At 36.1% G+C, this 21,537-nt stretch overlaps 1 protein-coding gene across 1 annotated transcript in view; it reads right to left on the bottom strand.

Annotated features, from left to right (window-relative positions):
* Positions 1 to 4,967: 4,967 nt before the first annotated feature.
* Positions 4,968 to 21,537, bottom strand: part of LOC115441038 (chromodomain-helicase-DNA-binding protein 7) — a 33,810-nt gene continuing 17,240 nt past the window's right edge. Inside the window, 11 exon segments of the mRNA XM_030165612.2 lie at positions 4,968 to 9,444; positions 10,800 to 11,063; positions 11,066 to 11,612; positions 12,532 to 12,678; positions 12,973 to 13,304; positions 17,300 to 17,522; positions 17,621 to 17,818; positions 18,574 to 18,663; positions 19,890 to 20,185; positions 20,418 to 20,505; positions 20,938 to 21,112. Coding sequence (XP_030021472.2) covers positions 7,048 to 9,444; positions 10,800 to 11,063; positions 11,066 to 11,612; positions 12,532 to 12,678; positions 12,973 to 13,304; positions 17,300 to 17,522; positions 17,621 to 17,818; positions 18,574 to 18,663; positions 19,890 to 20,185; positions 20,418 to 20,505; positions 20,938 to 21,112 — 4,757 coding nt within the window. The 3' untranslated portion in view covers positions 4,968 to 7,047.

Raw genomic sequence — 21,537 nt, forward strand, 5'->3', positions numbered from 1 at the left:
CATTTAAAAAAATATATATATAGAACATACTATTATATATACTATACTATACTATTATATACAGTACATACTTAAGTAAAACTGCATATGGATCTAGACGCGTTTAAGGTGGTAGCTCAAGGTCCATTTTCATACGGCTTTAATCTGGGTAACTAAACAAGTATTGGCAAGTAAAGAATTTAAATTCACGTCTAGTTAGTGATTAGTTCTCGCAGTTGAAGAAAAATGTAAAAATAATTAATAATCATGGATATTTCGGCCTTTAAAATTTAATATGACGAAATTTTAATGGCAGAACTATCCCTGATTCTTAATTATTTTTACATTTTTCTTTCAACTGCGAGAACTAATCACTAACTAGACGTGAATTTAAATTCTTTACTTGCCAATACTTGTTTAGTTACCCAGATTAAAGCCGAAACAAAATGTATGAAAATGGACCTTGAGCTACCACCTTAATTTATACAAGTATAATGACGCCGAAACCTGCGCAGGGTTAAACGTCAAGATAAAGTAATATGTAAAATAAATGTGAGCGTGTAAACCTAAACTAGCCCAAATAGTTAAGAAGATAACTACTACTAGTAGGTTTATTCACTAGCTACATAAATTACCAAATCCTTTACTTCTAAGGTTCAAAGATATAGGATTACGTCTCTCGTCACTTGAATTTTCTTAACAGTGCGCACCAGTGAACACAAAAGCCTTGTTATTTGAAAGTAAGCGTACCTATGCATTGTGCAAAAAAATCAGCCAAGTTTTTTTGTACCGTGCAATTTTTTTGTAAAATGTATAAAAAAAATATAGAGCAAAAAAGAAAACTTTTAAAAACATTTTCTCACATTTTTGCTTATAACTTCTTTAATTTTTAATTTAGGGCAAAAAGTTATATAATCATATTTGTAGGCAAAATAATTTGCTACAAATTATGACTTTACAAAATTTATGTAAGACGCATAGTTTCCGAGATATCGCGAAAACTTGAGGTTAAGCTTCTATTCACCCCCCCACACATGTACCAAATGCAAAGCTCAAATAACATTTCAATGGGCTAATTGATTTTTGACATATATTTGCATGCTTTAGGAATTGCGGGCCCGCAATCGCGGCGGGCGCGGGTAAACACCGCTTTGTGAGTATTTAGCTTAGGGTTCCAATTTTTTCCTTTGAGTAACTGTTGCTCAAGTGTTTAATGAGTAAAAAAGCAACAACCATAACTACAGACGCATATTATAACATTAGTACACCAACCTGCTAGATCTTGCTTTAGCCGAAGTTTCAGCGTTGTTGCGTTTCCGTTTCTTGCCTAGAAATAGCTTTACTTCCCATTGTGTCTGAAACATAATAATATAATAATAATTTATAGTAAATACTAAAATTATTGTCACTCATTAAAGAAAAAAATATTTTACTTACTAAAGTACTAAGATGTGGCAATCACTGTATACACGTGACTATTTTTTCTACGCATAGCAACTGGAGTCGTGCCGGAGCGACGAGCGATACATCCTCTCTCTAGAAAGCCTCAAGGCGGACTAATTTGAAACGATTTGCGCGTTGCGTTTTATAGTGGTATTTAAAATATTTATAGAAAAATAACAGAACTAATTTTGTTGAATTTTTAAATTGTATATTTTTAAGGAGATGTTCTTCTATTATAGTAATCCAATATTATATTCAATTAAGTAAGATATAGTGATAAAAAATATCATTTAAATTACCAACATTTCTGAAATTATCGAATTCTTTGAATTTTTATTTCTCATGAATTAAACATAAAAAGATGTTTTTTCTCTACTAACTTTTTTCTTCAGGATCTTTTTAGTTAGATAAAAATAACATATTGTTATGTTCCTTAGTGGTTTAAGATATTTTGAGCTTCGAAATAGACGTTCGAAGCGCAAATAAGAAAACCTCTGTTCAGTAATCATTAAATAATTTACAAATACTCAATAAATCTAGAAATTTTCTCTATTAACTATTTAGACAACAAAATTTTCTATAATGATTACTAATTCATATGTTTTTAAAATAATGTTTTGATGGATATTATCTCCTTCGAAAAGTGCTGTTTTTGAGACATACGGCGCGCGGATGCGTAAACGCTCTTAAGGTGGTAGCTCAGTTTAATCTGTAGTTGTTAGTGATTGTTCTCGCAGTTGAAAGAAAATGTAAAAATAATTAATAATCATGGATATTTCTGCCTTTAAAATTTCGTCATATTAAATTTTAAAGGCCGAAATATCCATGATTATTAATTATTTTACGTTTTTCTTCAACTGCGAGAACTAATCACTAACTAGACGTGAATTTAAATTCTTTACTTGCCAATACTTGTTTAGTTACCCAGATTAAAGCCGAAACAAAATGTATGAAAATGGACCTTGAGCTACCACCTTAAAAGCAAAACTTTACGACACGTTAGGGGACGTCCGTAAATTACGTAAGATTTTTAAGGGGGGGAGAGGGTAGAGTTAAATCTCGTCTAATCTTACGTTGGAGAGAAGGGGGGTCTCGGCAAATATCACGCAATTTTTTTTCTGATTGAAACAAAAAACCAATACTATTTTGGTCCATTTAATCCAGATTGTACATGCTCAAGATTTAATCTTAAGCGTAATCGTAATATGATTAAGATCATTCACTAATCCGTTCCAAAGAAAATAATTTCATTCATATTTCTACGTTATACACCTACTGACTGTCAACGAACGAAGGAAGTTGAAGGAGCAGATGATTTTACTAAAAATCATATGGACATGTTGGTTTCAAGTCTCTCTTGAGACCGCGCATGATTCTCCATGGACAGAATTAGAGTAGATATTCTTTTTTAATCGCAGTAGTTATGATTTCAAGTATTCTATTTTTAAATTATTATTACGCTTATAACTCAGCAATATTGATTATTAGTCTTAACTAGTCGTAAATAAAACCACGAAGTAATGTTTTTTTTAACCGACTTCAAAAAAAGGAGGAGGTTATCAATTCGACGTGAATTTTTTCTTTTTGTATGTTTGTTACCTCAGAACTCGCTTATTTATGAACCGATTTGGAAAATTCTTTTTTTATTCGAAAGAATTTCTCTCCAGATTGGTCCCATAAATTTTTTTTCAAGATCGCTTCGGTAGTTTGGTTTTAAAATTAAAAAAACTAGAATAATTATGTCGTCCAAGAAAACGAAATCGCGAATTTAGCTTTCCTGTGACGTATTTAGTTATGTTTTTGCATTGAGTTTGGTTGCCTGTATTTCTCACATACTTATACATATAGCATAACATCTTTTCCCCGTGTCAGGGGTAGGCAGAGGCGTAACATTTCATCGCGATAGTCGTACTGTGTGTGAAACATATCAGTTGTGTTTTTCGGTTGAGTTTAATTGACTCTACTTCTTACATACATACATATATGTATATAGCATCACACTTTTCCCCTTTTTAGGGGTAGGCAGAGATGTAACACCACAGCGCAATAGTTATAGTATGATCGAAATATATCAGTTGTGTTTTTGCGTTAGGTTTGCTTGAATCTACTTTTTACATACATATATATAGCATCACACCTTTTCCCCTTTTCAGGGTTAGGCAGAGGTGTAACATTTGAGCGCAATAGTCGTACTGCGTGCGAAACACATTAGTTGTGTTTTTGTGTTGGGTTTAGTGGACTCTACTTCTTACATACATAGATACATATAGCATCACACCTTTTCCCCTTTTCAGGGGTAGGCAGAGGTGTTACACCACAGCGCGATAGTTGTACTGTGAGCCTAATATATGTTGTATTTTTGCGTTAGGTTTCCTCGAATCTACTTCTTACATAAATATATATAGCATCACACCTTTTCCCCGTGTCAGGGGTAGGCAGAGGCATATAATTTCATCGCGATAGTCGTACTGCGAGCGAAACACATTAGTTGTGTTTTTGCGTTGGGTTTAGTTGACTCTACTTCTTACATACATACATATATATAGCATCACACCTTTTCCCCTTTTCAGTGGTACTCAGAGGTGTAACTCTTCAGCGCGATAGTCGTATCGTGAGCGAAACACAACTATGCCATTGAGACGGTCTATTTTCGTATATTCGTTAATGTATTTATCTAGCTAAACTAGCAATTTTAATTAGGCACCGACTCCAAAATTGGTATCCAATATATACTTGTTATATGAAATTATTTTTTGGTTTTGAGTGGTTTTTGAAGGCGGTTTAATTTTTTGTTAAAATTATTTTTATTCGTTTTACAATAACAATCCAACGCATTTACATTAGAAACCCACATTTTTAAAAGCTCACGTGAGATTTGTTGGGGCAGGGGGTTGAATAAAATCTCACGTTATCTCATCAGGGGGGGGGGGGAGGATGGGAAAGAAAATTTTAAAAAATACCTCACGTAATTTATGGACGCCCCCCTGACATGGGGGAGGGAGGTTCAAAAATCTTCAAAATTTATGTTACGTAATACTTGAACGCCCCTTAAATACAATAAAAATTAAATATCGTATCGTATCGTTCAGCCTATAATGTCCCAATGTTGGCCAAGGCCTCCCCAAGATCCTTCCATGAATCACGATCCTGCGCTATAGGGAACCAGTTAATAAAATAAAAATTGAATAAATACGGATAAAATGACATACCTGATAACATTGAACCACCGAGTACATTTGTCCTCGCTTCAGTATGATTATTCATATATGTAACGAATGTTAGATAGAAAATAAATAAAGTATAAAATATCAGTTCTATATTTATTTATGATTCGTCTTGTAATTATGATACAATTATTAATATAGCAATGCAAAAAATTAAGAATACATGTAATAAATAAAAAATTTTATCACATTCAGTGTTCAACTTAACCATAAGTTATAAAATAAATTCAAATAAAAATGATTCAGGCATAATTTAGAAATTGTAAACCTGGTATTAATTATTCACTTATAATTGTAATACTGGGCGTTAATCAAAAAGTAGAGTAAGCAAAAAGTTGTAAACATTAATAAATACCATAAATTTATAAAAGGTATGTGGATAATCGCAATAATCCATTCAATGTCAAGTATTTATATAAATTTGCAATGTAATGAAATTTGTCACGAATGTTTTACAATCCTTTAAGCTTATGCTACAATTTTATTAACATTCTGCACGATAGGTACTTACGTATACTACTATAAACAATATCTACGTAAAAATGAAATCGACTGAACGATTCAAGAGATCTCTATAACGTCGATATTTCATGGGTATATTTAAATTTCCATTTGATAATGAAATACCATTACATTTTTAATATATTGGGACCAATTATAGGTACGCACACTTAACAATCAAGATTAATTTTAAATTTGACGTAGCTATCTCAAGTTTCTTCGTTAAAAATATTTTCGACAATAAAACAAGTGCTGTATAATTGGCCCAAATATGTTATATAAAGTCTATTCACTAGAAAAACAAATTAGTCTGTTTATAGCATTTGAATGCAGATTCTTATTTTATTTTGTAGAAAAATGTTACTCCCCAATCCATAAATATTAAATTAGTTTGGATTCTATTCCCCATTTTGATATTCCATTAAGACATATTAATTTTACTATTCCATTTATTTCATTTCTTGATGGATTTCGATATTAATTTTGCTTAAAAAGCTCGAAGTTCTCATAAATGTGGACTATCCAGTCTTCTGTCAGTAATAATAACAACGCTATTTTACTTATATCAAACCTAAGTTCTAAAATAGTCCTGGAATTATTAGTAACATAACAAGAAATATGAGATTAATATATTATAGATATTATGGTTGTTGTACAAGACAAATTGGGCACAAGTTATTGATAGAGATGAAACGGATAATGGTTCGGTCAGATTTTCGTCTGCAAGAAAAAGCCTGATGGCTGTTAATGCTTAGCAATGTAATGTGCGACTATTTTCAAAAGCTGGTTTAATCTTTACCTAGAATAAAAAGAAATCGCTTCCACTGTCTGTTCGCTTAAATCTTTTAAACTACATATTTAACGGATTTTATCGGAGTTGTCAGCAATAAAGTGATTCAAGAGGAAGGTTTATAATACATACATATTATATGTAGTACAGAAAGTATATTATAAACAAAATCCACTTCCATATCTGTCTGCCTGACTGAACGCGACAAACTCAAAAACTACTTAAAAGATTTTGATGTAATATGGTATGGAGATAATTTCAGAACCTGGGAAGGACAAAAATATCTGGACATTATACCATTTTATGTGTCTACAAAAAGAAATTACAGTACCAATATTATTACTTCTGCTGATTTCAAACTTGCATTTTATAATAACTATTAATTATCTATTTAAAAATATCAATCTGAAGAAACTTCGTATACACACTCGGCTCTCGACATTCTGCAGCAAACGCATGCTCTCTTTCTTTGGACACATATCTCGCAAAAACGACGGCCTCGAATGGATAATATTGGCTGGAAAAGTGGAGGGCAAGCGCCCTCGTGTGAGACCACCGGCTAAATGGGGTGAACAAATCACTAAGCATTTGCAACTCAAGCTGCATGATGCAATTCACGCCGCCAATGATGGAGGGCGCCTATAGACTCAACCTACTGCGGTCACGATCCTCAACATTGAGTAAATGCCTGGATTCAACATTTTTTGTGTCAAAAATAAACGGCTAGACAAATTAGTAGTAACAGTTTTGAACTACGTAGTACGTAATAAGTGGTTTATATTATAAGTAGCTAGCAATTCAAGGGTCACAAACTCCATTTTTTTGGATTGTTAGCAACATACGAGTACATGGCATAATAGTGAAATTCGCAATAAGACTTATGATAGAGTAAAAACGTTACTGGCATTAAAAGTTAAAAATGCATTCTATGTATCCAACTCTAGATTTCCGAAATAAAATAAAAATGTAGTATCTTGCCGCATAATACAATACTTTTATCCAATATGTGAGCCGATAGTAAAAAAAAGTAGACCAGACCTGATCAAATAATGTTACCGGATATCCGTTTCATATCTAATTATTGATGCGTATGAACCATAACAGATATTTTTAATGATTTGAAGTCATTGTCTCAGTTGATTGTCGTCCAGAACTTGACCTGAGCTCACGACGAGGGCAAGCAGCGACTGCTTCTTCAGATGACTTGCGAACTTTTTTTCTGTTTCCTTTTCGAGCAACATCTATCGAAGAAGCGTCGGGATTAGCTTCGTCAGCATCTGTTACCAGATCCTTATTTTCACTTTCCAATTTCATAGAAAAATCTACGCTTTCAATATTTTCGTTACAGATTTGTACATTTGCATCATCGTGGTACATGGCTAATAATTTCGATTGAGATTTCTCTTCTCTTTCAAGACTATTCTGTACAGACTCTTTTACAAGTTTTGCAGAGTTTGTGTCAAAATCACTAGCTTTCATTCCAGTTTTTATTACTGTGGATGGTGCAATTAAGTCTTCCAGATCCATTTCACCCGTGTGTGCCGAGTGGTCCGTTGCTTTTTCTATAGTATTTGAAAGAGATTCTGTGGGAGTAGTTGTTTCTCTCATTTTTTTGGAGGGATTTAAATCTGTTGACTGCAAAGCTAAATTTTCTGGTTCATTGCTAATGTCATCATGAGTCCGTTTATGAGTTAAAGAAATTCCAGAAGATCCATCTTCAGAGGATAATGTTTTTGATATATATTCCGAAGAACTTTTGTTAAGTTTTTCATACGCATCTTTTTCACTCTCTTTAGACTTTTTAGTTTCTGCGGAACTAACAAGGCTTGCGCTCAAAGCCCCCGAGGCCATTTGCTCTAGTAACATTTTACTTATATCTATATCCTTTTTGTCACCTTTTAATAGCTTTTCTTGAACAGCAGCAAATTCTGGTGGAACTTGGGTTCGTAAAGTATCATAAGATAGTTTCTTTTTTTCTGTCTTAGATAAATCAGTTGCAGTAGCGTCATCGTTATCACGAGATCTTTTTTCTGGCCTCATAAGAGAATCATAATTTAAAGGTTGTTTGGAAAGAGATTCTAGCAAGTAAGGATCCGGAGGTAAATGAATCTGAGGTAATTGGCTTGATTGTTGACGATCGGTAACTTTTTGTTGACGAGAGCTTGATGAATTTGTTACAATTGTTGAAGAACGTGGTGTAGTAGTTTTTGTGCTTGTCCGTGCAGAGCTATGGCTTGGACCTTGTAGGGTACTTGCGCCAGAACTAACAGCCATGTTATTACCCAATAACCCAAGGGCATCATATGCAGACGACATACCGGAATGCATACCAAAAGGATTTAGACTACTCAGTCCTAATTGAGGATACAGCATGCTAGGATTAGGAAACACAAATGGAAATTGCGAATTGGCGGATTTTGATGAAGTTGGGTTAGTATTTTCTGGAGGTTTTCGGGATTTTGATTTACTATCACCTGGTACATTTGCACCGCTTAGATTATTCATGTCAAGTGACGAAAATCCAGAAAGACCCAAACCCGCTAAGTTTGCAAATATATTTCCTCCAGTTATATTTCCTAATAAGTTTGGCATACTATTAAAAGAATTTAATAATGGGTTATTTTTAGGATCAAAACTACTTAAACTTGATAACAACTTAGGATCGAATGTGTTAAGTAATTTTGGATCAAATCCTGTCAAATTTGACAATGTTGCTGCTATGGTTTTCGGGTCAAAAGCACTCAAACTAGATAAACTAGCCAATAGGGCCGGATTTAAACCGGTTAAAGATTGGTTTAAGTGACCACTTGACGATAACATGTTTGTTGTTGGCGAGTCAAGCGTTGGCGGACGCCCTTTTTTACGTTCGTTAACAGAACTACTAGACTGCATTGGAGAATGTCTTTGACTTCGCACGTCTTGAGGCAATTTGACGTGTTCTTTTATACTTTCGGTCCACTTGGAATCAATGTCATACATGGGGTTTTCAGCTATCCACTGTGCAAGATGTTTAAGTTGAGGAGCTTTATGTCCGACGATCCGTTTTCCAGTGACACGATGTACCACCGGTACATGTTCTTCGGGTGACAGACGAGGTGTCAAGCTCCGTCGTCGCGTGTCTACACTAGCTTGTTCAGCTAGCCATTTATTAACTTTAGCTTCATGTGAATACGATTTCATTGGAGTGGCGCTTGATGTTTTTGACACTTTAGTCTGTTCTAAAGATTGCTGCAAAAAGGACGACAATTCTTTGTTTGAAGTCTGAGGAGACGGAACACTAGTTACGGTCACTGAAAACGGCTTTTGCAGTGATGAAGACGATGTACACGACGGTGGAGCCGCCGGCGTCACAGTTACGTCAGGTGGAATTGTCGTTACTCGACCTCTAGGCGACTCAGACGAACCAGTTAGACTCGAGCCTCCGCTTTTGGCGGCCGAAAGACCTAGAACTATTTCATCTAATTTTTTCCTTCTCTTCTCTTTACCGACGATTTGCTCCGGAGCAGGCTGTGAAACAAAATAACTACTTTAGTACATTTCACATCTACCAAATCGCTAAACGAATTTGGATGAAATTTGGCACACAGAGACCACGTCGTAAGTTAACATATAACAGGCTACTTTTAACATATAACAGCCCCCACTCCCCTCCCTCTCAGAGGCAATTGCCAGGTTCAATAATATCCAGAAATAAAGTTTGCTAAACTAACAATTTATTCATTTTAGACTTTTAAAACAGACAACGTTTTGATTTTTTTATACATACACATATTGGTTTTTATTTTTCTAACCGCCCGCCCTCCTACTAAAATTTGGCTGGGCCTTTGTCTAGTGTAATTATTAATCATCTATACTATTATATAAAGCTGCAGAGTTTGTTTGTTTGTTTGTTTGTTTGAACGCGCTAATCTCAGGAACTACCGGGTCAAAATGAAAAATTCTTTTTGTGTTGGATAGCCCTTTGTTCCTCGAGTGCTATAGGCTATATATCATCACGCTACACCCAAAAGGAGCGGAGCAGTAATGGCTAATCTCAGGAACTACCGGTTCGAGTTGAAAAATTATTTTTGTGTTGGATAGCCCTTTATTCCTCGAATGCTATAGACTATATATCATCACGCTATGACCAATAGGAGCGGAGCAGTAATGGCTAATCTCAGGAACTACCGGTTCGAATTGAAAAATTATTTTTGTGTTGGATAGCCATTTATTCCTGGAGTGCTATAGACTATATATCATCACGCTGTGACCAATAGGAGCGGAGCAGTAATGGCTAATCTCAGGAATTACCGGTTCGAAATGAAAAATTATTTTTGTGTTGAATAGCCCTTTGTTTCTGGATTGCTATAGACTATATATCATCACGCTATGACCAATAGGAGCGGAGCAGTAATGAAACATGTTGCAAAAACGGGAAAAATTAATTAGTTTTGAGAGCTTCCGTTGCGTGCACTGCGTAAACGGTTAAAGTTATGCAACAATGATATATGACGGGATCGTTCTTCTTAAAAAGTTCTACAAAAATATATTATAAAACAAAGTCCCCCGCTGCATCTGTCTGCCTGAACGTGTTAAACTCAAAAACTACCCAACGTATTAAGATGAAATTTGGTATGGAGCCAGTTTGAGACCCTGGGAAGAACATAGGCTCCCGGGAAAATATATAGCGTGACTTTTATAACAAGAAACTTTAGCCCGAAAAACTTTATAATGCGGGCGGAGCCGCGGGCAAAAGCTAGTTATCTTATAAATATATCGTAGCAAAAACAAAAAACGAATATAAAAATAAACTGGACTCAAATAAAATGGCCGACTATTCATTTTAAGACTACGTAATTAATGACTTAATGAGTAATACTTACAGCGTTTTTCCTCTTCATGAGTCTTGATAACGTATCATCAAGTCTGCTTCGAGAAGATACCGCAGGGGGCGTCCGACGACCCACCGAGAAGTCCTGCACTTCACTAAGGTCGAGCGGCGCAGAAAGATCAACAGGTGCCGTAGAGGAAGTGGTCGCAGCCGACGTCGAGCCGGCAGCGTGCGGTGCGTGCGGCGCGTGCGGGGCGTGCGGCGCGTGCGCGGCGGGCGCGCGCTGGTGCGCGGGCGGCGGGCCCCGTCGGCCTCGCCGCTGCCCGCTGTGCCCGCCGCGCCCGCGGCCTGGTGCGCGGCCGCCGGAGACGACAGCAAAGCGTGCAGCTTCGCACGATCGGTCTCCACATCTATAGCTATGTGTCGCTTCTGGGCGTGTTTATCGGGCAAGTGGCCGCGCGACCCGTCCGAGACAGGAGGCGCCGCCGCAGGCCACTCTCGGTTCTGCACGGCGTGTGCTATGTGATGCAATCGGGTCTCGAGAGCGCGCTCCGAAAACCAACGTTCGGGAGCGAGGGTCTCATCGGCGCGTCCCAACTTGGCAAGTGTTTCCAGCTCGGACAACGCATCCGTGTCATCGTCGTTGTCGCGTTCGCACACGTTAGAAGTACGTTTGCTGCGTCTCAGGGACATACGAGATTCAGCCCCGGATTTTTCAGAATTGTTTGTGTCCTCTTCGTCTGACGACATCTTTTGCGACTCCTTCTTGGTTCCTTTTTGGTTCGCATACCACTTCCTTGCACAATCAGCGAAAGGTAATTTTGGATCACAGAAGAGTTTATTGTACGTATCGCCCAATCCATGCCTAAAAAAAATTACTTTTCAGAAAAATATTTCATATAGGAATACTAAAACTAGAGATCGGATTGTAAGCGCATTTATCAACGGCACGGCAAAGCTCTGCCAGAAGAGGTTCATAAGAAATTACACCAAATTTCAAGCTCTGGCCTGTAAGGTCAGTTGACATAGAGAGATAATTTACAGTCCAATAATAAATTGTATATTGTCACATGAATTGATATCTTTGTATATAATATTATGTATCTCGACATGAAAGAGTAGTACACTTTCCGTGTTAACGTTAACTATTTGGACGCGAAATTTTTTCGGCAATTTTCCGGAAAAATATACAGTGGGATATTTATTCCGGAAAGTCTTTCAGACAGGCGAAACCGCGAGTAATTTGTATGAAGATAGTTTAAGGTAATGGAAAGGTCATAAGCTATTTATTACCTCGACAAAATATAAAGCGTGATTTTGATCCCGAAAATCTGTTTATTTTTGGTTAAAACCAAAAATAAAGAGTTTTTTTATGTATATAGTTTGAGTCCCTGATATTCTGCTACCTAATTGCAGTGGGATTGGGTCCCTAATCAAATTCTAGAGATTTGATAACATATTTTTTTTATTTTTGTTGGCACACTTGGGAGACTGCTATATAAGTAGTAATATAAAATTAATCTCAGTCAAATTATTGAAAAATAAGTTATAGTATGTAATGAAAATATTTGTATTAAATGATCTTATACCTAGTTTCCGAGTACATGGAAATTTATGGTATTTTGTAGGTGTAGATAAGTTACCATAGACTAATGAATAATTTAAAAGGTACACATATTCTTAATTTAATATTGAATGTCAACTACTATAACTACTATACAGAGTATTAACGAAATTATACATAATTCGGTTTTTTGGCATTTTATGAAATAAAATTGACTTACTTGCATACTCCTAATATAAGTAATTTGTCATGTCGAGCTGGCTGCCACCAAGCTGGTGTATCTGGTGACCGTTCACAAAGTGCTAATCTAGCATCTAAAGAAGGGTGAGGGGCTACTTCTTCGCGTAACACTCGTAACAGGTCAATCCTTAAAAAAGAATATATATCTATATATATTATACGTAACAGTATAATCCTCATGTTTTATTTATATTACGCAAAAACTCAGTAAATTCGTTTAAAAATATAATGCAGCAAATGGCTTTGTAATTAAAGTTAAGTTTTTTTTCTTTAAAGTGATATTCTTATTAAATCTTCACTGTTTTCTTAATTCTAGAAGTATTTATTTTCTATAAATCGATACACATTAAGTTCCTCTATCGACCTCCTTCAGTTGAACAGTCAATTGTATTACATCCTGTATAATAAAAAAAGTAATAACCTTTCCAATGTAGCGATAGCTCTTTCTTCGCCAATAGGCTCCGCTTTCAAATCTACTCTTGTTGGTAATTCAGCTTCTCCCACAGACAGGCCACATTGACGCTTACACATTGCCATAAATGCTTTTAAATAGTCCGTAAGGGCGTCATCACTTTTTGAATCTAATCGAGCTAATGTTCTAAACCGACTCCAGCGCAAACTCTTCGTTGCCGGATCAAATTCGACACCATATGAAGCCACGGTACGTCGGAACGCTTCTTCATCGGCGCGAGTCCACCGCCATTGATTTGCCTCATCTCTCGCCAGCTGGTCCATCCGCTCTCTTCGCTCCATCTTATTAAAATAACATTAGATTTTAAAAATGCCGCCAAAGCAATTTTCTGAAATTTTAGAATCTTACATTTCTGAATGGAGGTTTCGAATAAAACACGAAGACTCTTATTCAGAAATTAAGCATATAGAAGCTGGAGTACCACAAGGTAGTGTACTAGGTCCGGTCCTGTACTTATTATACACAAGTGATATTCCTAAACAATAACATTGCAACCTTTGCAGACGATACAGCAATTATGGCCACAGGTTCGACTCATGAAGAAGTAGTAGATAAAGTGCAAAGAGCTGTCAACATCATCTCCAACTGAACTGAAAAAGGGCGCCTAAAAATAAATGAATCAAAATCGATTAATATAGATTTTACCAACAAAAGGCCAAATTATTAACCAGTGTACATAAACGGTCAAAACATACCATATGAAAATACTGCCAAATACTTCGGCATGACTCTTGACGCAAAGCTTCGCTGGAAGGCTCATGTCAAAAAGAAACGCGAAGAATTGGATATCCGTTACAAAAAGATGTATTGGCTTCTTGGTAAATACTCTTCGTTGTCAGTATGCCAGTAATGCCAGTATGGACTTATGGTATACAGTTGTGGAGTTGTACCAAACAAAGCAATATTCAAATAATACAGCGATTCCAAAACAAAGTTCTTAGGGGTATTGCAAATGCACCTTGGTACGTAAGAAATGAAGATCTTCATCGGGACCTCAAAGTAGAATATTGTGAAGAAATATGCCGAAGCTCATGAACGTAGACTTCATCATCACGTGAACGTCGAGGCAATCCAGCTTCTCGACAACACGGGCCTAGTGAGAAGACTGAAGATGACAAAACCCTTCGAGTTAGTTTAGTGAACATTTAGTGCAACATAGTGCAGTGGGTGCTATTTAAAAACAACACGCGAACAATGTGTCTTCCCCTTAATAGAGACAATAAGAAAAGTGTTATTGGAGATATTCTTATTCATAGTCTTATTAGAAGTTTAGGTTAAATTTAAATAACTCATTAGTCTTAAGGCTAGATTGTTGTTAAATTGATGAACTACATATAGTCGGTACATCATAGAACAAAAAAAATTATAAACAATGCGATTTCAAACGCTAATACTTCATAGACTCGAATACGTAGGTAACCTCAGAACAAGAACAAGCATAGAAGGAATCTAAATTACCCTCATATACTTATCCAATTTTTTCAAATAGGCCAAAACTGTTGAAAAGTACGAGACAAATATTATGTTGCTAAAGTCGGCTTGCGTACACTTTACAATAATCAAATGGTTACCTTTGGTCCTCTTTACGATGCCGAATTAAAAAGCAAATAAAATGTCAAATGTTCTAACTGGCCAACCTCAAAACAATGTCATAAACGCGCTCACACAATTTAGTTACGTTATACTTCAGCGTGTGCTTTTCAAAGTGGCTACATGTTGTGTAATATTTTTGTTGTTAATTTTAATAAATACACAGTGCTGTTTAAGTAAAATATAGCCCTACGAACAAGCAATGGCCTGCGTTATTGTGGGATGTAAATATCATTCTTCTCATAAAGAAAATGAAACTGAAATCATCAGCTTCCATCAGTGAGTAAACAAAAAACCTAATATATTTGATTAAACCCTGTACATAAGTGCAAAAAGTGTTATTAATTATACTTTATTATACTGTAGTCATATTATAATCTGCTGTTGGTCATTCGATACAGTCATTATTAAGTATTTTTCATTTTTACCAATTTACATAGTCGTGTTCAATAGTGTTGTGCTGCATATTCTGTCAATAACATAGATGTTAGTATATTGTAGTGTACTATTTTGCATAAATTGCCTTTTACTTTCAATGTAGAGTGATGCAGTGGTAAAAGCCACTTGGAAATCGTGCGCGAAGGCTGGGGTCGAGGAAACTATCTGATTTGCATAGTGTGTTTCATACAATGTGTGTCATTGCAGATTCCCCACAGATGATGCTATGAGGCAAAAATGGATCGTTGCCATAGCTCGTCCCAATTGGCATTGGAAAAAACAGCACCGTGTTTGCTCTAAGCATTTCGACAAAGTTTTATTAACATTGAAATAAGTTTTCAAACATATGTGACATGAATGATACCGCTGTGTTTTAATTTTACTGTTCCATTTTAGTAGCTTCTTCCGTCAAATCACACCTCTTGGGTATCTTTTAATCCCTAAGAAAGTCGGAAAAGAACAGAAGGCGTACTGGCTTTCTCCTAGATAAAATGCCGGCCGATTTCTTGTTTGTTACTTACAGCGGTTTCCATTTCTTCCGAAATTTCTAACATTTTATTAATTTAATAATTTAAATGTTAAACCATTTTTGTGTGAATGACATTTCGGAAGGCATGGAAACTGCTGTAAAATAGCAAATGAAAATTGGACAAAATTTAGTTCTAAGAAAGCCGGTAGTTATATAGTTTATTGTAATTTAATAGCTTCTTAACGAGTGCTTTTATACCCAGACCTCATTTGGTACTTGAATACCAAATCAGGGTTTTGATATCTTTTTTTTTGCCTTTATCTAAAATAGCAATTTGCAACGGTTTGTAATTGACTGACTGAAAAGTGTTTATTTTAGCCGATAGACAAATAATAATATCAGTCCTGTATTATATACTTGCCCACTGCTGAGCACGGGCCTCCTCTACTACTGAGAGGGATTAGGCCTTAGCCCACCACGCTGGCCTAGTGCAGATTGGTAGACTTTACACACCTACGAAATTCCTATAGAGAACTTCTCAGATGTGTAGGTTTCCTCACGATGTTTTCCTTCACCGTTTAAAGCAGATGATAAATTCACAAAGAATACACACTTGATTTTAGAAAAGTCAGAGGTGTGTGCCCTTGGGTTTTGAACCTGCGGACATTCGTCTTGGCAGTCTGTTACACACCCAACTAGGCTATCGCCGCTTATCTTATCTTCGCGATAGACAAAGCATCTATCGATATCGATACGGTGTCAGAAGGAAACGCAACACAATTAAATTTCTTGCTGCCTAAGACAGAGTATACCCAAACGTCATAGAGCTACTTCTATGCTTGTCATTGTTCTGAGTAGGTAACAAATGAATCTGCCAATGAAACATAAAATAAGATATTAATTTGACAACAAAAAAACATGGGCGCCGAGAGGGGAGTGCACGTGCCCCCCCCCCCCCCGAGTGAAACAAATTAGAAATAATAAGTCACTAAATGACAATGGCAACTATTGACGACAGAGGTTTTATACAATACAAGCACGATTTTTATTTTAAAAAAAAAAGAAAACTATGGTATTATGTAGTACCTACTTATACTGTGTAAATGAAGATGACCTCCCTAAAAGTAATCTTGGCGGCGCCCATGTTTGTAAATGTATTTTACGGTTAATTAATTAAATCGAATAGCAGTTTATGTATATATAACTTACTTATTTTATCGATTTAATTCATTAACAAACATTGTGTTTACTTTTACTTAGTATTGTCGTGCCACGGTAGAATCAATAAAATGTCATACTACTTTATTTTTTCCTTTTAATAAATATTTTGTCTAATGTTCAGACACTTTCACTAACTATACATTGAAATAATTATAATTATAAACAAAGCGCGCTAATTGATAATGACTCCGCAAATCAATTGATTAATACTTAACAATATGACCGTGAAGCACAATACGTTGCCGCTTAATGCGAAGACCCAAATTCTGTTGCCCTGGAGTATACATAGATCCACGCACGCATGTACTTTTATCTGACTTCCAAAAGTTTACACAGAGACACCGCACTACGCGTGAGAGGGACAACAACATCGCGAGGTAAACTATGCGCGTGCGTTCGAACACTACGAAGTGCGATCTCTGTGCGCGTTATTTGTTTAAATACATTGTTGTTATTATTGCTTTTTATTTACTTTTAATTAATTTGCAAAAGGGAACTATGTGGGAATCGGCTTATATGGATGCTTCGCCACTGATATATAGTACAATGTGTGTTCACCTTGGCCTTTTGTTGCATTTTAAGCTCCTCGCGCTTGTAGTTGCGCTGGTAGGCGGTGATGAGGCGGCGCAGACGCGTGTTGAGGTCCTGCATGGAGGGCCAGCGATGCGCGCCCTCGGGCCGCGGCGAGCCGCCCGGCGACGTGGCGCCCGCGCCGCTCGACACCTCGTCCGTGCAGTCCTCGTCGCCCGCGCCGCCGCTCAACACCTTGCGCTCCTCGCTCCTGTACACATCACAACAACACATCTAGTAACGACACAGCCCTTTTATCTTCTCAAGTCTTACAGCACTACATCAAAAACTCGTCAACATCTAACTTACTTTATGTCGGTGCACTCTGCGTCGTCAGGAGGTCCTAATTTGTCTATAAAGCACAACTGCGGGTCGGTTCGCATGGCAAGGTAATTCTCATAGCCATGAATATACGTGCCCACCAATAGGGACACGTCGCATTCGCTGTCCCACCATAGCCGCGGAGGCGTGCTGTCGACGCCTCTCGGAACTCGCATACCCAAAGAGCTAGAAAAGTTAAAATTAATTATAGTAAATACAATATAGCACAGTAGTATAATACAGTTTGACTAGGTAAGTACCACTACCATCGCAATATAATACTTTTGCTGCTATATATTACGCAACCGCTTTTGTTTTAGTTCTCTGAGCATGATGAAACATTTTGCTCAGTCCATTCTCATAAAAAACGTGCAACTTTTAAAATGTTGAACAAAATTTTCTGTTTATGAACAAGCTGAGCGGCAGTATAAAAAACTGGCTCTCCTGTAAATAAAATAAGAACTTGCCGACAATGCGTGGAAACTTATTATTTGTCCATATTGATTTAGTGTTTTTAACGAGTTTCTTTCAAAATAAATTTGTTGTCTTTCTTTTTATCATATAACTAATTTATTAGAAATTAATAAAACATATTTTGTACATCGTTATTTGCTACTTATCGCGTTTTTTGATCAGACGTCCCGAAAATTCTCCAGCATTGGAATAATAACTCTTACTAAAAGATGGCAGAAAGTCACCGAACAAAATGGCACATATATAGTATTATTAAATGTAAATAAACTTTGAATAAGTCTTGAGTTTTCATATAAAATGCAAAGAAACTTTTTCCCCAATGTAATTTATGACAATTTTGATAATTCTCATAATAACGGGCGGTAATACCAATTTTGGCCACATTTATTAAGGGGCTTGTCGACCTATAAAAACATGGAACAAATCGGTACATCCAGATAATTTTTAAATATTAATAAAAATCTTACCTGGCGTGTATCCCACTTTCTATTTGGGTTGCATACTCGCCTATTACTTCGTGCTTGATATAGTACATCATGCGAACTCGCAGTAAGACTCTGAAAATCATACAGTATTGGAATAAAACAGGTTATCTCCTATTTCAATAATTTTGATGTTTAGGTAAAATAAAGTGTTGACGTATAATGTTTACGACAAGTGCTTTGACGGTAATACACTTCTGACTTTATTCCCGACCTAAACACAATGCCAGTGTGTTCACCCAAGATCCCGAAGCAAACAGGTGACACATATCTATACATACATACATAACATCACGCATTTTATCTCCGAAGGGGTATGCAGAGGCGCAACTAGGGCACCCACTTTTCGCCAAGTATGTTCCGTCCCATGATGTGATAGGGGGCGAGCCTATCGCCATATCGGGCACAAATTCCAGACTCCGGGCTGATACTGAGCAGAAAAACCCAAATATCACTTTACCCGACCCGGGATTCGAACCCAGGACCTCAGAGCGCTATTGTACCGGACGTGCAATACAACTTCGCCACCGAGGCAGTCCTGACACCTATCTAACAAAAGAATATTGCAAAATATACTTTGCTATCGGTTTCGCTAATAAAAGAAATAAGATCTCACTGCGTACGAAATTCCGGATCACAAATAAATTATATATCTTGTCATGTTGACTTAGAAATAATTGTGTATATCACACACACAGTTTGTGATATATTCTATCGTATACTGCAACTTGGCAATTTTTTGTTGTTGTAATAGCGCATCCCAGGCAAATGATGTATTCCTCCCTAACCGTATTTCGGCCATGGCGGCAAATTTCAATGGAGATCAGCCAAGTAGGCAGGAGATATCATAGTGCACAAATGTGCACGCAATACATAGGTTCACTCTCATAGTCCGATGAGATGGCAATCTGATATGACCGGAGAGAGACCAGGCGCAGGAACAACGGCTTTACGTGCTTTCCGAGGCACGGGGGTTGGCGGAAGGCCGCAGCTCAGAACTGTGACTGAGTAAATTTTAGTATGAAAAATCTCTCACAATTATTTTGGTGCGACCCAAGACCTCAGCGCGGTAGTAGTACTTGTTGCCGTGTACAATTACAATTATGCCACCGGGTTAGTCGAAACAAATTGAATTATATTTATGCCATGATTTTGTCTTTTTGATTAAAAAAAAACCATAATCCCGAAAGATAAATAAAGGAGGAACCATGAATGAGTTTTTTTAATGATTACCAATATGAAAATTTGAAATAAATATTTTCAACATAAAGCAAAATTAACATAATATTTTATTTACTTACTTGTTTGCATGCCTAAATAAATGTTTTTTATAACTGCTCTCAAGATATACCTCACAGTCATATTTTTCGGTAGAACTCCAGTGATTAGAGTCTTCCCATTTTTGAAGATCGTTAGACTTAGGTATATCCTTTGGTCGATTTTTCTTTTTTGCGTTTCTACCGCGTGGCACTGGATTATGTAATCCACTATGATTTCGAGAAATTGTCACTTCGCCATTTTCACATGGTTCAATAAGATCCCAAATGAAATTTCTAATTTTCTCATCACCTTTATAATGTCGCAAACAATACAAAACCTGTAAAGCCGGATTTTGAATATTAGCTTTGCATATCATTAGGTTGAATACATTCCATACAAGGTTAATGTATCAGAGAGTGCAGTTAACTCAGTGAAAATCTGAAACTTTCTCGGTATTAGCATGGCAAGTCATCATTCCAGAAGTGAAAACAGAAATTAATATAAAAATATAAATATCACACATGTCCGAAGGCGTAAAATAGCTAATCAAACTGACTTATTCCACTTACAATTATTCTTGCACAGTCTTCAATGACAGGTAGAGTCCATCCTTTTCTTAATTGATTTTTGTCAACTGTCTCTTCCCACCTTGCCCATCTATAAAGAAATTTAATCAGGTACATATTATTACACCATAATACGGTGAATATATAAATAATAAAAATTGTCGAATAGGCCATAATTTTACGCAAATTCTTCTATCTTTCGATCTGCTGTATTCAAAACTAGCTGTTTGTATTGGTTATAATTAATATGAGACTTCAAATATTGTATCGCATGTATCGTAACTAAGCAGAGATGTAGCAACAATTAGTTCTAATAATTTGACATTAGGTACTTCACATTTGATATTGATTTAACATAGTATTTGTTCGTCTAGTTAATGGAATAATAAGCATTAATAGAAACCTTGGTATGGTCTCAATATAAGAAGTGAACATAGCATTCTTTTTTATTAATTTCTTTCAGTTGTATAACAATCCTATTGCGGGAATAATATGTATATTGTACGCGCTTATTAAAGCTTACCCAAACGTCAATAATCCTCTTTCTATTTTGAAGCATTCTGACCTCGTCCATGAGCCATATACTACTTCCTCATCTACAGGTACACCTTCATGTCGAGGAATGTAGTCGTCGCTACCATATCTCCTTCCTTTTTTGCCAAGCTTTTCTTTCTTTCTTTTACTTCTCAGACCTATTCCTAAATTGCATTTCACTCATTAAATACAATATTATACATAACTTAGTAATAATAAAGCTCTTACATAATTTGGCAAACATTAAATTCTTATTTTCATTAAAGCTGAGGGAATCTATGGCCCTCCTAGGAGCAAAACGGCATGCTAATCGAATTTTTACAAACTATCTTCTCGAAATTTATAAAACATAATATAGAAAAAAAATTAACATCATATTTCTATGATATGTTATCTTACACTTTGGTAGCTTTTTTTTTATAATGTGGATATTGTGTTTTAATCACACAGTAAAAATAGCACTAAAATTGTGGATTTCGTGCATCTCTCCTGCTAAAGTTCACATAATTTTAATTTGCAACCAAGTGTTATTAAGCAAATTAATATGGAAAATTATAAGTTTAAAATTTTAATAAAGTCGTAAACATTA

The sequence above is a fragment of the Manduca sexta genome, chromosome 23 (assembly GCF_014839805.1).
Source record: "Manduca sexta isolate Smith_Timp_Sample1 chromosome 23, JHU_Msex_v1.0, whole genome shotgun sequence".
NCBI classification, from domain to species: Eukaryota; Metazoa; Arthropoda; class Insecta; order Lepidoptera; family Sphingidae; genus Manduca; species Manduca sexta.